We start from the raw sequence: 25,061 nt of genomic DNA, 5'->3' as shown, positions 1-25,061 counted from the left end.
AGAGGAGAGAGAACCTTTGTAGGTTACCTTTAAAGATTAGATGCATTTGGATTTGTGGGCAGCACTGGCCATCCATACATTAAAAGAAGATGAAGCTCTATGTAACACTTTGCACCAAATACTCTGCAAAACATGCAACATTATATGCTATTTTTAGATACAAAATGTAGATTGCAATATATAACCTAATATCTATCTTCAAAAATATTTCTCCCCCATCAGGCATGTGTATTTATTTTAGTTCCTTACATCATTAATTGTATTCAAAGAGAGAAGGTTCACCTATGATCACATTCTCAGCCACTATCTCAAATGTCTTAATTATAAAAATTACTCAGAATAATCCCAAAATAGGAGATTGGTCAACCTATAAGAAAAGAAGAACTAACCAGTAAATTTTTCCGTTGACTTGGTGGGGTGATGTGCAGGCTTTTGGGGGTCCTGGAGACCCACTGATGGGGGTACAGGAGGGACTTTGACACATAGGGCTTCCTAAAGACTGTGTAAGACGAGACCTCTGCAAGAGAAAAATAAAATCTCAAACTCAGGATAGCTTGATGAAAGAATGAACTTTGAAGAGGGATGGGGAGAAAAAAAGTAATCAATCAATCTAAGTAGCATTTTGCAATTAAAAATAATGCTGAACATAGTTAAGCAGTCCCAGTGCAATCAATTATTTACAGTTTCTTTCCATTCACTTTGATTCAAGGATCAAAGAAAGATTCTTCAAATCACCCCATATCAGTGATTTTAAATTGCATTCTTACATGTTACAAAAAGTTATCAAATACAATTTCTAGTCCTCTGGTCTATAAATTGGAAACCACTTTCATTGCTTGCCAGTTTCACTTGGAATACCAGAAGCTTTGGTGTAGCAAAAATTTTGTTTCATACCAACTGTTCCAAAACTGTAGCCAAATGCTAGCATCAGTCCAGGATATCTGGTAGTCTAGGGGCACATTTATACACTTACTGGACACGATTCTGAAACACTGTAAAAGGACCTTGGACTCGGACATTAAGCTTTCAGACCTAAAGCTTGATGTGTACATGCATCTACATTTTATGTGAATTTAGTGCTAGCGAAAAATAAGGTCACTCACCTTGTGCAGCAACTGTAGTTCTTCAAGATGTGTGTCCCCCATGGATGCTCCACTTCAGGTGTGCATGTGCCTCTTTCCATTAGCAGTGTCTGTTCAGCTTGTGCATATGCGCCACACAAGCTCATGCCACACTCTTAGGGTATGCAGGGCTGCATGGGAAAATTGCCCTCAGTTCCTTCTCTATCTGAATGTCCAACAAGAACAGTCCAAAGCATGGGGGAAGAAGGGCAGGTCCACCCATAGGGAAACACATCTTGAAAAACCACGGTTACTGCACAAGATGAGTAACCTTTACTACTTCTTCGATTAGTGTCCCTATGGGTGCTCCATTCCATGTGACTCCGGGGCTGTATCCTCACAGGGAGGAGGGAACTTAAGAATCAAATAGACAGTACAGCAGATCCAAGTACTGCATGAGATCTGAGAGTGTGGACTAAGCATAATGTTCAGAAAAGATATGCACTGAAGTCCATGTAGTAGCTCTGCATATCTCAGATGCTGGAATGTTTCTGAGTAACTGTGGAAGCTGCTTGTGATCTCGTACTGTGTGCTACAATCTTTTGGGGAGCAAAGCACCAGCTGTATCATAAAAAGCAGTAATACACCCAGAGATGCATCTCAACAGTCTCTGTGAAGAGACTGTGAACTCCTTTGATCTTTCTGCAATGGAGACAGAATGCCTACGTGATTTCTGAAATTACTTTGTCCTATCTAGATAAACGTCCGTTGTACATTTAATGTATGAAGGGAAGTCTAGTGCTGAGATTTATGTGGTTTAGGGAATAATATTGGCAGATAGACTGGTTAAGTTGGAAATCTGAGAGAACATTAGGCAAGAACTCTGGGTGCAGTTATAGAAAGACCTTGTCATTGGGGGAAAAAAAACAAAAAAACCCGTAAATTGGGGGGGGGAGAGGGGGTCCTGACATCAAGGCTCCAATTTCTCCAGACCTGCAGGCTGACATGATAGCTACTAGAAAGGGTGTCTTCAGAGAAAAGCGAAGCAAGGAGCAGGTCATCATAGGTTCAAATGGAGACACAGGCACGAGGCATTGACCATGACACCAGTGGTTGAAACCTCTTCCATTTCTGGAGGTAAGTAATTTGAATTGACTCCTTTCTATTGTGTAGTTAGTATTACTTACTGTACTCCTGTCAAGCTGGTGGAGTCTAAACCTGTGAACTATCTTGGAGCTATGCTTGGAGAATGGATGACCCCGAGGTTGGGGTGAAGCACACGACCTGTATCCTGGGAGAGGAGATGAGAGAGAGTCAGAAGTTGGGAGTGCCAGTTGGACACACAGGTGAAGCAGGTAAGGTTACTAAGCTCACCTCGGCCAGATCAGCATTATGAGGATAACCCTGGTTTTGTCCTGCCTTATCTTGTTCAACACTCTTGGAATTAGTTGTGTTGGAGGAAATGCATAGAACAGACCCTTTTTCCAAGGAAGGAGAAAGGTGTCTCCCAAAGAAAGGTGAACAAGACTACTTCTTGAGCAGAATAAAAGGGCATTTCCTGCGCTGGATGTGGTGAACAGGTCCACATGTGGAAGTCCCAACCTCTGGAATATCCCATGAAAGATCTGAGAGTTCAACTCCCATTCTTAGTCCTGGGAGAAGCATCTGCTGAGCATACTGGCTGTGACATACCGGACTCCAGGAAGGTAAATGGCTGAGATCTAAATCTGATGGGCTATACACCAGTTGCATAACTTTATAGCTTTTGTGCACAGGGAAAGCTATCTTGCACATCACTGTTTATTGATATAGAGCATGCAAGCCATGCTGTCCATCATGATTCTAATTGATTTGCTCTTGATGAGCGGTAGGAACTGAAGACAAGCATTCCTGACTGCCCTCAGTTCCAACACATTGATATAGAGATTGGTTTCCCCACCCTCACAGCAATGCATTCATTGTCACAGTTATTGTTGGAGCTAGGAGGAGAAATGGACACCTGTGCAGACATTGCATTGATCTTTCCACCAATCCAGAGAGTTCTTCACCTGGAGAGAAACCGTAACCTGCTTGTTTGTCCAAGCTGTCTCTGATTGATGAATAAGCCCTCCTGAACTAAGCCTCAAAGCAATGGAGGCAAATCTTGCACGCCCCATCACAAAGGTGCAAGCTACCATATGACATAGGAGCTGCAAACGGTAGAAGGGAGTCAACTCGAATTACATACCTTCAGAAATGGAAGAGGTTCCAAGAACATCACTACTTTGTGCCTGAAACTTCCCCACTATCAGTCGTCATAGATTATCTACTAGACTTCCAAAAACTGGATCAGTTATATCTATTAGGTTCACCTCGTCATGATATTAGCTTTTCATTCCCCACTAAGGGGTTTTCTATTTTTGCACACCATATGTCCTCAATAGTTATTACGAGTCGGGAGAATCTTTACCCCTTGGTTAAGGATCCTTCTCTGACTTGGGATGTCAATGTGGTACTTAGATACCTGCTAGGACCTCTGTTTGAACCTATGGTGACCTGCTCCACTTATCAGGAACTTCTGAGCTTTTACAAATTTGTTCAGTTGTCTTAGATCTACAATTGGTCTCCACCCTCCATCCTTCTTTGGCATGAGAAAATACATAGAGAGGGAAAGGGTTTTACTCAAAGGGGATAGGACTGGTTCTACTGCTCTAAATAAAAGAGGGAATGTCCTTCTTGACTAAGTATATAGTCTTGAGACAAGGGTCAGGGGCTAGTCAGGGGACCCTGAAGAGGGATGGGGAAGGTGGTGGTGAGAGACATGAAGAGAATGATGTAATCCAATAATATAACCTCCATGATCCACTTGTCTGTTGTAATAGGTCACCAGGCCTGTTGGAAATGGGAAAGGTGGTCTCCAAAAACGAAGAAGTGAGCATAAGGTTGCAGCTTGCAAACTACAGGCAAGGGAGGATTTGAGCCTTCAATCAACCCATCAAAACAGCAAGTTTGATGATGACTGGGTACTAGCTGAAGGATAGTGGGAAGCTCTTTTCATCTGGAATCCACCCCCCCTGCCCTTTTCCCCCTTAGCAGGATAGGAACATAAGAACGGCCGTACTGGGTCAGACCAAAGGTCCATCTAGCCCAGTATCCTGTCTGCTGACAGTGGCCAATGTCAGGTGCCCCAGAGGGAGTGAACCTAACAGGTAATGATCAAGTGTTCTCTCTCCTGCCATCCATCTCCACCCTCTGACAAACAGAGGCTAGGGACACCATTCCGTACCCATCCTGGCTAATAGCCATTAATGGACTTAACCTCCATGAATTTATCCAGTTCTCTTTTAAACACTGTTTAAAGACAACCTCCTCAAGGCTTTCCACAAGTTGACTGTGTGTTCAGTGGTTCTGTGAAAACCAGAGAACTGAGCCAGGTGTAATCTCTGGACAGTCTGAGACTTGCTAAATCTCCTCTTGTTTGTAGGAGCGTATATGCCCAGACACCTCAACGTGGCCCTGGAATCCTTCAGCATGTGCAGGAACTTGTCCATAGTTCCTGAGAAGAGCATCTGACCATTAAACTGGAGGTCCTCAACAGTATTCTGAACCTCCCTTAGGAATCCCAAAAACTGCAGCCGTGACGCCCTGCGCATGACAATTGCTCTGGAGATGAATCTAGCAGCGGCATCTAGGGATGCTTGGAGAGAGATTTTGGCTAATAACTGACCATCCTTAATGATGGCCTGGATGTGTTCTCTATGCTCCTTGGGAAGATTTTCAATAAAGGATGTGAACTTGTTGCAATTTATGTAGTCATACTTGGCCATGATTGCCTGATAGTTTGTGATTTAAAATTGGACGGTTGCAGATGAATAGGCTTTCCATTCAAAAAGGTCTAACCTTTTCTGACCTTGTCATAAGGAGTAGGCAAGGAGTAATTTACGGTATCCACTACCAGAGAATTTGGTGAGGGGTGGGAAAATGAAAACATCTGAGTCCCTGGGAGGAGTGGGGGAGGGGCTACATAATATTTCTTATCTGCCCATTTACCAGTTGGTGATATGGTGGCGGAAGTTTGCCACACAGTCTTTGCTGGATCCAGAAGTGCTTCATTAATGGATAGTGCAAATTGAGTGGGTGTCACTGACTGCAAAATGTCCAGAACTTTGTGATGTCAGTCTCAAGCAGTATCTAGGGAATGTCCGCCACCCTCTTCACGAGGTCCTGGAATTGACAAAAATCGTTGATCTTCAATGGTGGAATGACTGCCTTGTCTGCAGATGAAGATGAAATAGGAGTTTAAAGGGTAGCCTCTTTGTCCACCCTAGCCTTCTACTTCCTCAAAGGTCTCCTCATGTTGGAGGTTTGGTGGAGGAGACAGTGACCCTAGTTTCCTGGTGCAGTGGAATCAGTGGTCTGGCAAATTGCTGCCAATATGCCACCTAAGGATCCCAGTATGTCCACTGTAGAGGCCCATACAGGAGAGAAGGTAGAACCGAGGACACGGTCCTCCATCTGCGACATAGGCAGGGGTCTTCATCAAAAGTATGAATTCCTAAAATGGTAAGGACACTGATTAAGAATGTAGAATCCTGCAGTACTGGGAAGCACTGGTAATCTGAAGACTGGGTTCTAAGTACCAAGAGTCATCTGGTACCCAAAAACAGGGAGCACTCCAGCTTGTCTAACACTGACAAGTCTCTGGTGTAACAGAATTCCTGTGGTACCAAGTGGGTTGGTACCGACTCAGCAGTTGACTTGGGCAGTATCAATAGTTTGGAGCTTGAAGGCACTGGGGATGAAGGTGTATGCTTCAAATCTGTCCGTACCGATGGAGCCAAATGGGAAGGCATCATTGGTAAGTCTGAAATAAACTGTACTTATCTGGAGGCAAATGGTACCAGGGCCTTGCTGATGCGACATTTCTCTGAAGTGCTCCAGAATATCCCTACTTTGCTGATACCAGAGAAAGTCTCTTTCCCCTCCACAGTACCGAGTCGAGACATCAAGGTCTCAGAAACCGCAGACCTTGCAGCAGATTGGGACTTCTTGGGAGTTGGCTCCTTGTGGTGGGATACCGTAGCTCCACTTTTTTGGAACTTTCCCTGAATCCTCAGAGATCTTTAATTTCTTAAGTGAGACCTTAGCCAAAGTCAAAGGGGCATTGTGTGGAGACTGATAAATAGGGAGAGAGCGAGTGTCTGTTTTCTGACCTGAATCGGAGCCTGGTCGAAGAGAGTGCTCTATGAGTAGCAGCTTCAGTTTTGTCTCCCAATTCTTCCAAGCTACACTTCTGGGAGATACGGAACTCTCCCAAGCAATGGATACACTTAGAATGGCCATTGCTAACTGGGACAGCATCCTGACAAGAAAGGCAGGATTTGAAACCTGGCAAGCCAAGCATGCCTTTCCATGTCAAATAAGCTCCCCAGAGGGGAGGGGAGGTTAGGAGAAACTGAAACCTCTCACAACTATATAACAACAACTAACTAGAAATGTTAAACTAACTAAACAACTACAAAACATGCTGACGCACACACAAGGCAAACATGCTAGAGCTCCACCTCAGGTCGAGGTGAGAGAAAAGGAACTGACAGGTTCGCCTGTGCAGCCCTATATGCCCTTGGAGCACACCATGAGGTTGCATAAAGCACACGTGGGCCAGACACTTTTAATAGAAAATCTCTAATCCAGGGCTCAAGTGCGCATGTGCATCTTGAAGTAGAGTATCCACAGGGACACCTCTTGAAGATGATGATCAAGTACAATGCAAGCAGCAGGAGTGCAAGCTTCCCCTCACTACTCTACCACCAGTGACTTGAATGGAGCGCCTTTAAAGGCAAAAGGGCAATTCACCCTCCATAGCCTTTAGCCTCTCTTTGGAGACTGCCAAAGAAGGGACTCAGTAGTATCAAGTGAGGTGGTGTTTTGGCCCAAGACCACAGATTCATTTTACAAAGGCCACTGAACAGTCATCTGATGAAATTCACGCTTGATCTGAAAGATGTTTTCATACTGGCTACGAAACAATCTGGTAGGGAGTTGTCTAGACCTTTTTTTAAAATTTACATTCACTCAATTGCCAAGAAATATACAATACAAATATTGTGGCCAGATATTACAAACAATGAGATGGCTGCCCTTTAGTATGTAATTAATCTACATAGTATTTGAGGAACTATAACAATTCCTATCAGTGCTGCTGATAAAGAAAGACTTAAAACAAAAAATGGTGATGGCTTTTGATCTTTTTCAAAGTAGAGAAACCAATATTAAAGACATTCTGTATTAAAATCAACCATTGTCCTGAATAAAGACTCGTTAAGTTAGCTGTTGGTAGTAGTGGTGTGGTCAGATGCAGTAAAGGATAGATAGAGCTGTCTCTCCCTCACTCTTAGCACTTGAGTCCACGTTTTCTGACCAGTTCACCTAATGGCTCCATGTATATGTTGAAAAGGACTGGCACATGAATGTGCGGAGCAAAGCACAACTCAATTCCCACTACACTTCTGAGACAGGCAAGTACAACTATTCCCATTTTACAGATGGAAAAATGGAGAAAGATTTAGTAATTTTTTCCAAAGCTACAGTGAAAGGTGGTAAAACTGAGGTTAAAGTGCAGCAGTTCCTGACTACCAGTCTGGTGATGAATCCATAATACATTTTATTCCACTGGATAAACCCAGAGATAAAAAAAGGCTATCAGTGTAGCAGAGAAAACTGTAACAATGTAAAACTACAACTGAAGGCAGATTCATTGACATTGCATTTTACTCTCCACTCAGTTAAGTGAAAAATCAAATGTATTTGCAAATTAGCAGATTTGCTGGCTCAAACTTCTGATGGCAGAAAAATCAAATGTGCAAAAATATCAAAGAAGTTTATTACGAGAGTATTCAGGGACATAAGATGGCACCCCTCTCTCTCTCACACACACACTTTCAGATAATTGGCTCCCTGGTAAAGATGTTCCCTGAAAAAACCCAACAAGGAGTCCGGTAGCATCTTAGAGACTAACAGAATGTAATCTGTTAGTCTTTTAAGTTGTCACCGGACTCCTCGTTGTTTTTGTGGATACAGACTAACACGGCTATTCCCTGATACTTGAAGTTCCCTGATTATCCGGGAGGGAGGAAAGGATGGTCTTGTGAGTAGGACAAAATACTTGTTTTATTCCTGAATCTACCAGAGATTTACTGTTTGACATTAGGTAGGCTGCTTCACTTCTCTGCTTCACATATCTGTAAAATGAGAATACTACTATTCCATAGATTAAAGACACAAGGGACTATTATAATAGTCTAATCTGACTTCTGAATTACACGCCCTATAGAATTTCACCCAGTGAGTCCTTGTAGTACAACTTAAAATGCTGCTCTTGGAAACAGCAGCCAGAGCCTGCATTGAGACAGCTTCTGTTGACCCCATCCTTGCCAGTTATATTCAGAAGGAAACTCCTTTCTATGAATGATTTTGAATTCTCATAAATTGATGTTCTAACAGATAAAGCACAAGATCGGGTATTAGTTGGTGTTTGCTACAGACCACCAAATCACACTAAGGAACAGAGTGACTGGTTCCTTACACACCTCATTAATATGTATTAAAAAAAAGCTGTGTGGTCACTGGAGACTTCACTTTGAATGACATATGCTGGAGGTCTCATGCTGCCAGTATTAAAACAGCCTTGGTATTTCTAATTATAGATGACAATTTCTTAACTCAAAAAGTAAGAATTCTATATGAGACCTTATTTTGACAGATAAAGAGAAACTGATCACAAAACTAAAATTAATGGTATCTTTGGTACAAGTGACTTGATATTTATAATGTGAAAACAGAATAAAGATCAGACAAGTGACATATATACCTGGTGCTTTAAAACAGCCAAATTTCATAAACAAGTATGAGCCAAGTCTGCTTGCAGGAAGCATTTAATCAGAAAAACACTTCAGTAGTTGCTGAAAAAGCCACAATCCCACAACTGAGCAAGCAGGCCAAACCAGTTAAAAAACTGACCTGGTTTAGAGGGGACGTGAAGGTAGGTATAAATTTAAAACAAAAAAAAAGAAGAAAGAGGAAGCTGAATGTAATAAATACAAATGAGAAGCTAGGAATTGTAGAAAATGGGTAAGGGAAGCAAAGGGGGTCAAGGAGAAATCTATGGCCAGGAGAGTTACATAAGTACAATAAGGTGTTTAAGTATACTAGGAACACATATTAGTCCATTACTAGACAGGAATGGTATTAGTCCACTACGAAGTGGAAATGGTAGAATGATCAATAATGCAGAAAAGGCAGAAATTTTCAGTAAATTTCTGTTCTGTATTTGGGGGAAAACCAGATGATATAGTCATACAATATGATAACACTCTCCATACCATTAAATATTTCAGGAGGATGTTAAATAGTAGGTACTAAATTTAGACATTTTTAATCCACAGGTCCAGTAAACTTACATCCAAGAGTTCTAAAAGAGCTGGCTGTGGAGTCGCTGGACCATTAAAGTTGATTTTCAATAAGTCTTGGAACACTGGGGAAGTTCTGGAAGATAGGAAGAAAGTCAGTGTTGTGCCAATATTTAAGAAAGAAACAAGATGACCAGGGTAACTATAGGCCTGTCAGCCTGACACTGATCCTGCGATAGATAATGGAGCCGCTGACATGGGACTTGATTCTTAAAGAATTAAAGGAAGGTGATGTAATTAATGCCAATCAATGGATTTATGAGAAATAGATCCTGTCAAACTACCCTGATTTTTTTTAAAATAAGATTACAAGTTTGGCTGATTAAAGGTAAGTTTTGATGTAATATACTTAACTTCTGTAATGCATTTGACTAGGCAGCAGGGTGGATAAACATTTATTAAATTAAAAAATTCCGATTTTATTTATTTAAATTGTATTTTTGATAAAATGCTTTTTGAGGAAAATACCTATCTAAAGATAGTTTTAATAAAGATACATTATAGCTCAAAGATATCTCATCATGGAATAAGGATAATAAATTCTAATTCTATAGTATGAGACAATATATTCATGCAATGTTTAAGAAAAGTTTTGTAAATGAGTTCTAATAGTTCATGGATTAGGGACCCAATCTTATGGGATTCCAGGGGCCTCTGTATAGATTATTTAGGTTAATCTTTCTATCTACCCAATGGGACTCAGTGCTCAGTCTAGAAGATACCATCAGAAATGCTTAGTTTTGCAATTCTCAAACTGTGGATTTGTCTTTCTAGAGATAACATGTTTGTTAACAGCAAAAATGGTTTTTAAATAAATAAATAAAATATAGAGATGAGAAATAACAGACTTCAACCCTACTGTCCCTCTGCAAATTTGTGTACACAGAGTCAATCCCTTTCCTCTCTCTAAATGTGCAAAGTTTCAAAATGTTCAATGAATAGAAGATTGTTTGGGGTGGAACAGATCTGGACAAGGAGAAGAAGTCTGGAGATAAAGGTGAGAATGGAGGCACAGGCTGTAGAAACAAAAGTGAAACTGTTTGAGCAGCATATTCCACAAGTCTTGAGGTGTTTCTGAGTGTAGCCTTCATTGATTTGAGATCTACCATACCATTCTCTCACTAGAAGGGAAAACCTATAATGACAGCAGGCCGTAAGAGAGACTCAATTTTGGAATATTTTAATGAAGTTGCTCTACCTGAGGGTAAGACAGACATGCATGCAAAATGCAAATAGTGCAGCAAAGAAATGCAAGGCCTGGTTGCCCGAATGAAACAACATAGTGAGATGTGTTCCTTCTCCGGAGGAAGCTGCGTTGAAGATGATGAAAGGAACATGTTTGAAAACGCAGGATCTTTAGGTTGGTAGACTTTTTTATTTCATACTTCTTTCTTCATGACTGCCTGTCTTCCTTCTGGACTCTTCCTGAATTCTCATGTTTGAGCAAAAAATATAGTTGTTACTCTATGGTACTATCATTTTAGATGCAGTTGTGATGATAAATAAATAGCTGAAACAGGCAGATCTTCCTTTTACAATTTCACCTTTAAAGTAGTACTGAGTGTCAGTGAATGCAATGAATAATACTAAATGAGCAGTATGGTAATAATAATTAAATAGCTGCACTGACTTATTTTGTTTAGGAGAATCCATCCTCAACATACAGGACTCTGAAGACTATCCATCTTCAAGATCACCATCATTTTCTATAATTTCAGAGTTACCTGCCAATGACAGTGTTTCAGTCACACCATATATGTCCCAAAGCCACAATATATCACCTGTAGCAAAAAGAAAAAACCCTCCATCATCCAGAAACAACCATAGATAAGTTTGTGATAAGAACCAGCGGATTACAAAAAGAGGTAATTGATGAAAAAACTGCTCGGTTTGTTTATGCAACAAACTCTCCTTTCCGTATGATTGAGAACTCACACTTTATTAACATGTTGCAGTCATTAAGACCAAGATACAGTCCACTCAACAGAGCAGATGTCGCAGGCAAATTGCTGGATAAAGTGTATGAAAGAGAAAATGAGCAGTGTGCAAAAGGTCTAGAGAGTAAAATTGTTACACTGAGTCTTGATGGGTGGAGCAATGTCCACAATGATCCTATTGTATATGCTTGTGTGACAACAGAAGAAGGGAATGTCTTCCTTACAGAAACAATTGATACATCAGGAAATGTACACACTGAAAAATACTTATAAGTAGCAGCAGCAAAAGCTATAACAAACTGGAAAAAAACTCAAATGTCTAGTATGCAGCCTGTTCACAGTCAATGCTGCAAATGTATCCAAGATGAGAATACATTTAGAAGAGAGTCCTAAGCTAACAACATATGGGTGCAGTGCTCATTTGATGCACCTCCTAGACAAAGACTTCAGTGTTCCAGAAATAAAGGCTAATGTTGTTGAAATTGCAAAATACTTCCGTAACAACCACTTTGCAGCAGCGGCTCTGAAAAAAGTGGGAGGAACCACGCGAACTCTCCCACAAGAAGTGAGATGGAAATCAGTAGTGGACTGTTTTGAGCACTATATCAAGAACTTGTCTAATCTGATGACAGCTTGTGAACAAAATCATGAAAAAATAGATGGCACTGTCACAAAGTTCTCAACATTGGTCTTAAGAGAAATGCTGCGCACATGCTGAGTACCCTGATGCCTACTTCTGTAGCCCTGAACAAAATGAACGGAAATAGCTGTTTTATTGCTGATGCTGTTGAAATTTGGAAGGAATTGAGTGCATATTTCTCTTTTTAAGATCTCAGTGACAGAGTTAAATTACAAGCATTAAAAAAACGAATGGGACAAGCACTATCTCCAACTCATTTTCTTGCAAATATTCTCATTATTCAGTACCAGGGTCAAACCTTAACTGCTGAAGAAGAGGAGTTGCTTATGACATGGACATCCAGCAATCATCCCTCCATAATGCCAACTATAATAAACTTCAGAGGTAAAGGTGAACCATTCAAGAAATATACGTTTGCTGATGATGTTTTAAAGAGTCACACCAGTGAACTGGTGGAAGTCATTTAAGCACTTGGATTCAGAGACTTGAAGTAATAATCTCACTTTTAACAGCAGTAGCTTCTTCGGCCAATGTAGAAAGAATATTCTCCTCCTTCGGACTAACTCATTCCAAACTGAGAAATTGTTTGGGACCTGAAAAAGCAGGAAAGCTTATTTTTCTTTCCCAGATTATGAACAAAACAGGAAAATTAAGATGAAGACGACTGAGTTAGCTGCAGAAGCCAATATTTTAAGTTTCCTGTGTTGACCTGGCTGACAGTCAATTTAATTTTTTTTTAAAAAAAATATTTCATTTAAACTATTTTAGTTAAAAATAATTTTAACAAAAACAAACCTGATTTTAAAAAACTTGAATGTTTAACTAAATTCAAAAATTCATATACTTGTTTTGTTAAAATATTATGTTTGCTGTTGAACAAAAAAATCCAGAACACATAATGTTGTTTTAGTTAAATAAATGTAAATATCTGTCTGGTGATGTTCTCCTCCTAATACAGCATGGCAGGAAAATCCTCCAAATATTAATGCTTAACTTGTTGAACTGGAGATACTTCACTTCCCAATGACTTCATAAATATCTGCTTCAATTACCTTTGGTAAATGAAATAACTAAACAATCATTGATTTTCTGATATCGCTGTAAAACTAATCTGAAAAGTTTTCAAAATAAATCGTTTAAAAATGTATAGTGTATACCTTCTAAAAATGAAATCTACATATATCTGAGTTGTGAAGAGTATGTATTAAAATTATAACCACTACCAAGAATGCACTTTTATGTAGAAATCCATGATTAAATTGAGTCTTCCTGACTAGTGATTTAAATCAAATCCACCTTGCCAAGCACTCAACTGTGAGGGTGTCAATGGAACACTTGGTAGCAATAAGCACTCCTAACCCATTCTTACTGGAGCACTGCATGTAAAGCTTTGTTGCTTCTGGCATCTGTAGCTTTGTCTAGACTAGGAATTAGAGGTGCTTCAGAAAAAGAGTTGACTAACACATTAACAGTCCAATTTACACAAGGCAGTGTACCTTTTAACACATACTAACCTGGTCAAGATGAAGCATAGCTTCAGTCTGACCAGCATGGCATATATTAAAATGTAAACTGCCTTATCTACACTGTCCTTTTAAAACATGTTAGCCAACATCTAACACAACATACCTTTGAATCCTAATTTAGGAAAAGCCTGAGCAAGAAGTCAATATGTAATCTTTTAGGTTCCCTATCCAGAAGTTGCTTTAGTTCCTTTTTTAGTTGTTAATCTCAGTTAAAGACAATTCGATTCCACCCAAACTAACCAAGCTGCTTTTGAGCTACTCTACGGCTATGAGCTCAAGTTTCTTACACAGGTTATTTTCCTGATGGCAATGACTTCTGCTCAAGCAACAAAGCAAGTTTCGGGTCATAGTGACTCATTTATTTATCATAAGTTTCTTTAAAGATCAAGTCGTGCTGGACATCCATCTTAATTCAGACTAAGGCCTTTAGAAAGTCCGTCCAGCTTTTTAATTTTATTTGACACTGAGTAGGTTCTACAGTAGGGGTAGGCAACCTATGGCACACGTGCCGAAGGCAGCAAATGAGCTGATTTTCAGTGGCACTCACACTGCCTGGGTCCTGGCCACTGGTCCGAGGGGCTCTGCATTTTAATTTAATTTTAAATTATGCTTCTTAAACATTTTAAAAACCTTATTTACTTTACATACAACAATAGTTTAGTTATATATTATAGACTTAGAGAAAGAGACCTTCTAAAAACGTTAAAATGTATTACTGGAAAGCGAAACCTTAAATTAGAGTGAATAAATGAAGACTCGGCCCACCACTGCTGAAAGGTTGCTGACCCCTGTTCTATAGTCTCCAAGAGCAAGACATGTAACTGGCTGACTGAATACAGCTTTCATTGATACAGCTTGGCAAGCCTAGACATGGAGGACCATGTTAAGGGCCATTCTCTGAGAGACAAGTATGTTGTCTCCTATATATTTATCTATACAGAAGATTCACAAAATAACCAAACTATCAAATGCAGATTTAAGGGTTTTCTAATTGCATATTTTTTCCTCTTGCCTCATCTGGGTATTATAGGAGTATTTTCATGTTTCAAAGAAAGTCCCCATGTGAGCAATGGAACCACCCTTAGAAACTTCCAAAGGCTGGGGTGAGATGCCTGCTAGGTCCAATGGCTAGGAACTGTAAACCCAGGAGCACGAACGGATTGAGATGGGTATCTTCAGAACAATTATAGTTATGAGATTCTATTTACCTCTCTGTTAGCTGCCAACCAAGCAATAGGAAGGCTTCAAAATTCCATACAGTTTAGAAAGGTTCATCCAACCTCTTTAGCAATGGTAAGGGCTTGTACAGAGTATAAAAGAAACATACCAGGTCTTTAGGAGAGTCAAAGAAAAAAAGGCAAAACAAGTTATTCACAAGTTTAAGGAAAAAAAACCCCACACCCAAAACTGATTACTACCTACACCAGAGGACATATTATTTAACATGAGGAAAATGAAAGCTGAAATGGGTTATAAAGAAAAGTTAAACCATTAATGAACAGAGACTATGATAAGACTAAGTTATTCACTATCTTATGTGATGTGAACTTTTCAGTAAGTCTTATTCTTGATACAAGATGTGTTAAAAGACAGTCTCTTCTTCATTACTCTGTATTGCTGCATAAACACTGCATTCATGTTTTTCCTAAAAACTAACCAGTTTCTCCGCATTGTTCATGAAGTAGGAAGGGATGCAGGACGACAAATCACACGGTCTCTCTCCAGAAGGGACCTTCTGGATGGAAGAGGAGGAATGTGGTAGTCCCTTATTTCTTCTGGAATTCACCACTGATATAGAACCTAATCGGCCTTGCTGTTTCATCAAATCTTCAGGCTGCTGATCACCAGCAAGGACAACTGGACCCTGGGAGAGAAAGTGACATTGGATTCATCATCTGCACAGAGTTTTTGAAACTGCAGTATAAAGAATTAAAGCATCCTCAAGAAATAACCACCAGGGGAGTAAATAAAATAAATAAAAATAGATCATTAGGTTTTCATAAAAACCCTGCTCAGTATGAGTCAATGTTTACTTCTAAACTACAAGAAGTTTAACTCCTATAGGAAACAGAAATGTTTCTAGTCCAATTCTAATGCTACTGTGCTTTGCTTTTTTCTAGAACACTACAGAGGCAGCGAGAAAACAAACGAAAGAATGTAAATAATGTAATACACAAACTCAAACATTTATGATTGCCCCCCTTCAACGAACCCACAAAAACAAGGAAATGAAAAGTAATCCACTCAACAGTACAAAGCCTCTACAAAGGTCCATCTAGCCCAGTACCTTGTCTTCTGACAGTAGTTAATGTCAGGTGCCCCAGAGGGAATTAACAGAACAGGGAATCCTCAAGTGATCCACCCCCTGGTCACCCATTCCCAGCTTCTTACAAACAGAGGCTAGGGACACCATCCCTGCCCATCCTGGCTAATATAGCCATTGATGGATCTATCTTCCATGAATTTATCTAGCTCTTTTTTGAACTATATTATAGTCTTGGCCTTCACAACATCCTCTGGCAAAGAATTCCACAGGTTGACTGTGTGTTATGTGAAGAAATACTTCCTTTTGTTGGTTTTAAACCTGTTGCCTATTAATTTGATGACCCCTAGTTCTTGTATAATGAGGAGTAAATAATACTACTTTATTTACTTTCTCCACGTCTATCATGATTTTATAGACATCTACCATATCCCCCCTTAGTCGTCTCTTTTCCAAGCTGAAAAGTCCCAGACTTATTAATTTCTCCTCATACGGAAGCTGTTCCATACCCTTAATCAGTTTTGATGCCATTTTCTGTACCTTTTCCAATTTCAATATATCTCCTTTTGAGATGGTGCGACTACATCTGCACGCAATATTCAAGATGTGGGTGTTACCAGAGATTTATATAGAGGCAATATGATAGGTCAATTGGACTGCATCCATTGTGCATCTGGTACAGCTGACCAAGGCAATGAAGATGCCTGTGTTTAAAAACTGTAATTAGGTTTGGCACTTCTGCCTTCCCAAGTACTTTGGTAACAGAAGCTTTCATTTCCCACTAGATATTTAAAATACAACAAAGACCATGAGTGTGGAAGGCGTTCAGCCTTCTCCCATGCCTGCTATAGATGGGCCAGGTCTTGCCACAATACAGCATATAGCTCAGGATGCGCATCTCATAAATCCATATCTTGGTGTTCAATGTAAGTTTCTTCTTTTCCCACACATGCTTATTCAGCTGACCAAATGTGGCAGCTGCCCTTCTGATGCAAGAATTAAGCTCATCATTTAGAGCAACGGTTCTCAAACTGTGGGTCCGGACCCCAAAGGGGATCGGGACCCTGTTTTAATGAGGTTGCCAGGGCTAGCGTTAGACTTGCTGGGGTCTGCCAGCCAGGGCCCTGAGCCCCACCACCTGGGGCCGAGCCAAAGGCTACAGACTTAGGTGGCAGGGCTCAGGGTACAGGTACCCAACCTGGGGCTGAAGCCCTTGGGTGTCGGTTTTGCTTCTCTCCCCCCCTCCCCTGGGGAGTGGCAGGGCTCAGGCAGGCTCAGACTTTGGTCCCCACTCCTGAGGTCATGTAGTAATTTTTGTCATCAGAAGGGGGGTTGCAGTGCAATTAAGTTTGAAAATCCCTGGTCTAGAGAGATAGGTTAACCAATATAATTGATCCTAAATAGCAGATCTTGTGCACAACTTCTACAGTAGTGCCAGCTATTTAAACTTCTAGTGCAGTCAACACACCTTGTGCCATAATCATCATCATCTTCAGATTGATGGCGAGTCCAAACTCAACACAAGCTAATGCAAAGCTACGGCAAAGTTTCTGGAGTGCCTCTTCACTATGTGTGACCAACGAGTTGCTGATGAAAAGTTCTCTTAGGAGCAGTTTAATTTTTAATATTTTTTTAAAAAACCCTTAGACTTTCAATGTTGAAGAGTTTTCCATCTTATCCTGTATGGAGATGTAAAAGCAGCAAAGAATCCTGTGGCACCTTACAGACTAACAGACGTTTTGGATTAGTTGCATCTGACGAAGTGGGTATTCACCCACGAAAGCTCATGCTCCAAAACGTCTGTTAGTCTGTAAGGTGCCACAGGATTCTTTGCTGCTTTTACAGATCCAGACTAACACGGCTACCCCTCTGATACTGTATGGAGATGTATACTCCGTGCTAGGTGAACAGGCATGATGAATTGGTAGATCAAAAAATAACTGAAGGGTGTTAGTGTCAAACACACCCTTGTTTGACACTGCTGCAGATTTCAAAGCTGTCAAATGGATTATCATACTGGATTGCAGCTTTCAGGCAATCATGAAAGAAAGCAATCAAATTAATGAGGAGTGGGGGGCACCCAATTCCTTTGAGCTACTGAAAAAGCCCTTTCTGCTTACCAAGTCAAAAGCCTTTATCAGATCTATGAAGGTCATATAGTGAGGATTTTCTCTGTTCTTGACACTTTTCTTACAGGTGCCTTAGTGCAAAAACTGTTCTGATAGCTGATCTACCGGCATGGAAGCTTCACTGACTCTCAGCAAGAACTTAGAGCCTGTTGAGAATGACCTATGCAAATGCCTTGCCAGTAATACTAAAGAGAGAAATTCCTCTATAGTAGTTGCAATCATTCCAATCTACTTTACTTTTATAAAACATTTGGATATTGACATCTTTCATGTCTTGTAGCATCCTTTCTCCCCCCCCGAAACAAACATGAAAGATGTTGTGCAGATGTTTAAGGACAACCTATCTTCCTTATTTCAGTACTTTAGCTGGAACTTCGTCTTTTTTGATGGCTTTTCCTGATGCTAGGCAGATGACTGCCTTTTCAAGCTCGTTTACAGATAGTTCTATACCAGGGGTCGGCAATCTTTCAAAAGCGGTGTGCCAGATCTTCATTTATTCACTCTAATTTAAAGTTTCATGTGCCAGTAATACATTTTAATGTTTTTAGAAGGTCTCTTTCTATAAGTCTATAATATATAACTAAACTATTGTTCTATATAAAGTAAATAAGGTTTTTAAAATGTTTAAGAAACTTCATTTAAAGTTATATTAAAATGCAGAGCGCCCCACCCCCACCCCCCGGGACCAGTGGGCAGGACCCAGGCAGTCAGAGTGCCACTGAAAATCAGCTCATGTGCCGCCTTCGGCACCCGTGCCATAGGTTGCCTACCCCTGTTCTATACTAACCTCTCTGCTAGTCTGGAGCTTAAGGATCATATTTAGTGCTGCTTCAGAAACAGTGGTTTCACGTGAATAAAGTTCAGAAAAGTGTTCCATCCAACACTGCATCCGTTTGCCTCTGTCAGTGATCATATCTCCCTTATTAGATTTGAGTGGAGCAGTCTTCTTGGCTTAAGGATCTATTGCTTTCTTGATGCAATCATACATACCTCTTAGATCTCCATTCTCAAGGCCATTTCACAGAATCACAGAAGATTAGCGTTGGAAGAAATTTCAGGTCATCTCGTCCAACCCCCTGCTCAAAGCAGACGATTTGTATCTTCTCACACAAATAGAGCCATGTGTGATTAAGCACATTTCTTGGTACCTGTTGTAATGCACTCTTGGCCAATCTGAGGATAACACATGTATCAGGAGAGGGGTTCGTGTTATGCTGGAGAAATGCTGTGCATTTTGCTTCTATGACCAGGAGCATTTCTTCAGACTATGCCGCAAACCAATCTTTATTTTGTACCACCTTTTTACTGAAAGCTAAAGTTGCAGCTGTACAGATGTGTCTTCTGAGTGTATTCTATGCTGCATCAGCATCCAGGGAGGTATAAGGAGAGGACATATCTTCCCTGAGATACAGAAAAAATTGGCAACACCTTCCTTGGTCTTTTGTGTTGATGTTAATGTGTAGGCAATAGCTTTCTTTAGTATGACGGAATTTCCATAATGAAAATCTTGTTTTGCAGCATACAAGTGCATGGTCTATGTCAGTCTACACTGTGAAAACTGAGTATGGGGAACATTCTGCAGGTGTTTTATATGAGTGACAATTAAATCCACTTGGTACCAGTGTCCAGATCTGGGGTGCCTCCATGAGATCTTCCAACGATGCCTTGGAAGTAGGTATAGGTAATGCACAGTACTTGATGGGTGCAAAGCTCTAGTAGTCTTTTCCCACTATCATTCATTTTCCCCATTCCATGGTCCCCACTGCATAGTGGCCACAACTCGTGATCTGAGCCAGCTCTAACCTTGAAGTCTCCCAACAGATAATCACTGGTAGCTTACCGGTGAAACTATGAAGCTGCTGATAGAATAAGTCCTTCTCTTCAGAAATGGAGCGAAGTGTTGGAACATACACAGATATTGGCAAAGCTATGTATAGTAAGTATATTTAGGGATACATATGATGATATAATATAATATGTTCTGATGTTGCAACAGAACATTCGACTTTGGGTGCTCATGAGTTTTTGACTGCAAAGCTCAGTTGCAGTACCAACCACAATGTTTTCTCCACATAGGATTGGATCATTAAAGCAGTAGAATATGAGAGGATTCTTTCTATCTCCTTGTTGACAACGCGCTTTGTAATACAAGCCCTATGCCTGGATACCAACATAACCTACACAATTATGCACAGAAACGATGCATATAGTACACCCTGAAGGAATACATGCACCTCATCCCTTTTCTCACACATAAGAGTGTGGAAAACACAGATCTATCACAATCACAGCTCTGTCACACATCTCAAAGTAATCCACAGACTTACCAATAAGGCCCAACTATTGCCTCTCCACTTAGTATAGGTTCACCTAACACACAGCCTGCTCCTGAAGTGTATGCAAAAAATTCCCATTGGCTACTGCCAGCTCCAAGAGAAAAGAAATGTGGCATGGGCAACAGTTTCCTCCCACCCTGCTTTTGTCCTTTAATAGTGTTAGATGGAATCCTGTGAGTGTGTGTGAATGGACTGTAAGAGATGAAGAGCTTGTATATCTTAACAACCGTGGAATTGGCAAACTGTGTGTGTTAATGGGGCACTGCTCAGAGTGCACACAGTTAAGGTTTCATGGGCAACCTCAACTGTGGATTTCATGATTTTCAGAAGTTTGAAGTTTTGCTCAACTCGACATTCTGCAGGAGGATAACATACCACAAAGCAACCTTCACTCTGCGTTAACATAGTTTTTTGCTGCTGAACATAGTCCAGCCTGCTGAGATATCTTTCACTGCTAACAGTTTCATTATCAACCATATATTCTTTTCTCTCTCTTTCTTGGGAGAGATTCTTGAGAGGAGTTGGTCTGCTATTAAAATTAAGTAGTGCATGACCTCTACTAAAAGTTTAGATTGCTTCAAAACACGTTTCGATATTTATTTGATACACTGAACATTTAGCATTGATAGATAGTCGAGGTCAACAGATAAAAGCTACACTCATACTGAAACTGCTAGATCCCTGAGGCCTCTATGACGATTGATCATGAGGTGCTGGTGACTCACTATATCCAGATGTTTATACCATGCCCACCACTGTAATATATAAACACACCTATTGTAGCAGTAAATTGGCTGTACATGTCCTTTTTCAACAGATACCACAAAATTATTACAGGCAGCTGTTTTTTCGGACAGCTCTTACTTGCAGAGTCCTACTGGACCTGGGTCTTAACCCCTGCCCCCAAAAGCTTGTAGTCTAAACATTTAAGAGGTGTTATCTCCTAGTATGTAAGTGTACAGTGCCTAGGCACAATGGAGTCACAATAATGACTAGGGCTTCTAATCTAGGAGCTTCTATAATAAGTAATGTACGCCATGGAGAGATAGTGAAATGCTACGGTACTTTGGTGTCTTCTATATGTGAATGGCAACCAATTAGACAAATCTTCAGCAAACATAATATTGTTGCTAACAGCATCTGAATGAACTGGAGATCTGGAGTAAAAGCTGAAGAAAAATCCTGGAAAAGAATGGAAGCTCACTTTGGTTGCCAATACTGGAGTATTTTGGAAAAAACGTACGTAGAGTGGATGTGACCTAGAGTGATGGGCATCTACAGGGTCTTAGACTAACCACTGCTCCCAAATGCCCATGCAAAAAGCAATGTTTTGTCACCTCAAGATGAAATTACAGGTTACCCTACCTGTGTGGCTGACCTATATGGCTATCTGGAAACTGTTATTACTGCAACATTTAGTGGTCCACTTCCTAAGTGGGGCAGATAGGAGAGAATACAGAACAGGTCTCTCTGCTCTGCTATCTACACTGAGCATAGATTCCAAAGCCAGAAAGGATCACTGTGATCATCTAGTTTGACCTCCTGCATAACACAGGTCATATAACTTCTCCAAAATAAATCCTAGAACACATATTTTAGAAAGACATCCAATCTTGATTTAAAGATTGCCAGTGATGGAGAATTCACCACAATCCTTGGTAAAATAGGAATGCTGCAATTTTTCAAGACGGGCTATATTTCTGGGGTTTAATGTACCGACTCTACGTACACCCACATAATATATCATTTGAAAGCTTATTTTAAGTACACTTAGATGAGGTGTGATGTAGAGATGTTAAGTGGCATTATAAGTCTGTAGGTAAGGGGAAACAATGGTACTCAATGAGAAAGTGTCATTTTTTGCTCAGTTCCAGAAAAGGTGCAACATGACCATGAGTATTTATCAATGTTGATAAATGCAAAGTAATACACACCGGAAAATATAATTCCAACTATACATACAGAATGATGGAATCTAAATGAGCTGTTACCACACAAGATAGATCTTGAAATCATTGTGGATAATTCTCTGAAAACATCCACTCAATATGCAAGCAGCAGTCAAAAAAAAATTAGGGCCCATTAGGAAAGGAACAGATAATAGGACAGAAAAATATAATGCCACTATATAAATCCATGGTATGCCCACACTTTGAATACTGCATGCAATTCTGGTTGCCTGATTTCAAAAAAATATATATTAGAATTGGAAAAGGTACAGAGAAGGGCAACAAAAATGATTACAGGCATGGAGCAGCTTCTGCATGAAGAAAGACTAAAAAGACTGGCATTTTTCAACATGGAAAAGAGGCAACTAAGAGGATACAATAGAGATCTATAAAATCTTGACTAGTGTGGAGAAACTCTTATTCACTGTTATTTACTCCTTCATATACCACAAGAACCAAGGGTCAGTCACTCAAATTACTAGGCAGCAGGTTTAAAACAAATAAAAAACAGTACATCTTAATACAACACACCATCAACCCGTGGAACTAGTTGCTGGGGAATGCGATGAGCACTCCCGGTATCCAGCACCCTGCACCCCAACCCACTGCCCTGAGCTCCCTCCCGCACCCAAACTTCCTCCCAGCCCCTGCACCCTCTCCTGTGCCCCCAGCTCTACACCCTTTTCTGCACACAAACTCCCTCCCTCTTCCTTAACCAGCATTTTTTCCACTTGCCAGCACCCCTCACTCCCCCAACATGCCAGATAAAACAGCTTTTACTGTACTAACATGAAATGTTTTCTCAGAGATAGTCTTAATTGTTAAAGTATCTCAAAAGTGATAGTTTTTATACTTAAATTTAAAGTTGCTGATCAGATCAGTCTCATACTCAAGGTTGTGCTCCAGCAGCAGCAGATTGCATGCCCACAGTTTGTACTGCACAGTGGATAGATATAAAAGTACATGAATTCCTTATGTAATGTTTCTCCATTTGTAAGCTTTTGTATATACAATTTAAACAGCTAGTCTGCCTGGTAGAGGATTTTAATTTGTAATTACTATGCATGCAGTACTAGCCTTTGAAATATTCTAAAAACTAGCCTTTTAATTCAGTGATATATGCACAAGTCAGTATTTGTGTTAGAGATGACAATACACAGCTTCGTATTATGAATATGCAAAACCTATGAGAGAAAGGAATAGTCTAACAAGAAGTAGTGAAGACAAAGTCCACAAACAAGTCCTTGCCTCTACACTGAAAAGGGATGAAGAGCATATGTTGCATCTTTTAACCATGTCATCAACAATATGACAAATCCATTTCCAGAGGTGCCTACCAACATATCTATTGCATGTAACATGAGATGTGCGAGTGTCTACTGAAAGTAGCAGATGCTGGTGAAGAAGAGATGAACAGATTTTTAAGAGGTGCGGTTGATTCTGATGAGACATGTAGCTTCTTTAACCTAGTCAAGAAATCTAGCATCAAAAAATTTACTGACTTGGCCAAGACGGCCAAATTTAAGTCTGGCATCAATCACAGCAGCTGTCAATCAAGAAATTGTTTCCCCAGAGCCATATCCTTAGCAAGATGCAGAAATGATGTTTCAATGGCAACTATTTCTCAGTCACCCAATAGAACCTGTGTGTATGTCCCTCTTCCATGCTGATGGAACAATGAGAAGAACAGACAAAAATTGAATTAGGGCATCAGCTGGAAGATCAAGATGAAAGGATCCGTGAGCTAAGAGCATGTAACGAAGAAACCACAGTGTACATCAGAGATGTCCTAGCTATGACAAATGATTGCTGGAAACAAATTTGACATTCAATGAACTGGCTGCTGAGTACTTGAGACAGCTACTAAAAGGATTTGATAAAGCTAATTTTGTAACTGAAGTCTTTGATAGATATGACAACAATAATGCTCTGAAAATTGCAGAAAGTCAGCACTAGACAGAATCTACGGCTGGGTGCAAGAAATATCAGGTGATTGGTGGATGCTCTGTGTCTCCATGGAAAAAGTTTCTAAATGTGGTCCAACAAGCAGTCACTTGTAAAATTCCTTTATAAATATATGGTTCAAAATGCAGCTCAGAGTGTAGGAGTACACCCTACACAGACACTCCTTCTTGCTGGAGGCTTTTCCAAAGAGGTGTTAAAGATGCCCAGGAGTACAGTACTCAAAAAGCAGCAGACAAAATGATGCTTCTGCATGCTATATATGCCAGCATGCGTCTCTTGGCATCAAAGGAAACTTAGTAATTAGGTCACCTGATACAGATGTTTTGGTCCCTGCTGTTCAATGCGTCTGAAAAACAGAATACACAAAACATGTGGGTTGAAACAGGCACCTTTACCAGCAGAACTGACAAGCGATGCTTCATGCCTGTGCATGCCATTTGTGATGTTCTGACGTCTGCTGCACATGCATTAACAGTATGTGTATCTGTGTCATCCCTACTTGGTATTGGGAGGTGTGGGGAAATCGGTGTTTAATGTTGTCAAAACAAAGAGAACTTACAACTTCAGAGATCTTGACAAACTGGAAGACAGTGACAGAAAAACTTGCAATTTTTGCAGCAAGGAAGTTGGTAGCAGTGCTGTAAGACCAGAATGAGAAAGAAAAGACGACCCCCATAGAGACCTAGCCTGTGCCTCAATCTAGTCATCAAAAAGGACAAGTCACTGGCCAAACTCCTACCACAGGAGGACAGTTTTGAAGAGCATGTCAAAAGAGCACCGTAGTAAACAAAGACTTGGATGTCTCTGC

General features: G+C 40.3%; 1 protein-coding gene across 11 annotated transcripts in view; it reads right to left on the bottom strand.

The window, feature by feature from the left end:
• Nucleotides 1-25,061, bottom strand: part of LOC127045833 (KAT8 regulatory NSL complex subunit 1-like) — a 137,624-nt gene that overhangs the window by 60,744 nt on the left and 51,819 nt on the right. For all 11 annotated transcript variants that reach the window (XM_050942520.1, XM_050942521.1, XM_050942519.1 and 8 more), the window contains 2 exons: nucleotides 15,269-15,475; nucleotides 390-517 (listed from right to left, as the gene is read on the bottom strand). In XM_050942520.1, the coding sequence (XP_050798477.1) occupies nucleotides 390-517; nucleotides 15,269-15,475 (335 nt within the window). The remainder of the gene's footprint in view (nucleotides 1-389; nucleotides 518-15,268; nucleotides 15,476-25,061) is intronic.

The sequence above is a fragment of the Gopherus flavomarginatus genome, chromosome 2 (genome assembly GCF_025201925.1).
Source record: "Gopherus flavomarginatus isolate rGopFla2 chromosome 2, rGopFla2.mat.asm, whole genome shotgun sequence".
NCBI classification, from domain to species: domain Eukaryota; kingdom Metazoa; phylum Chordata; order Testudines; family Testudinidae; genus Gopherus; species Gopherus flavomarginatus.
Note: the sequence above shows the minus strand (reverse complement) of the source record. Positions and strands in the feature narration are given on the sequence as shown.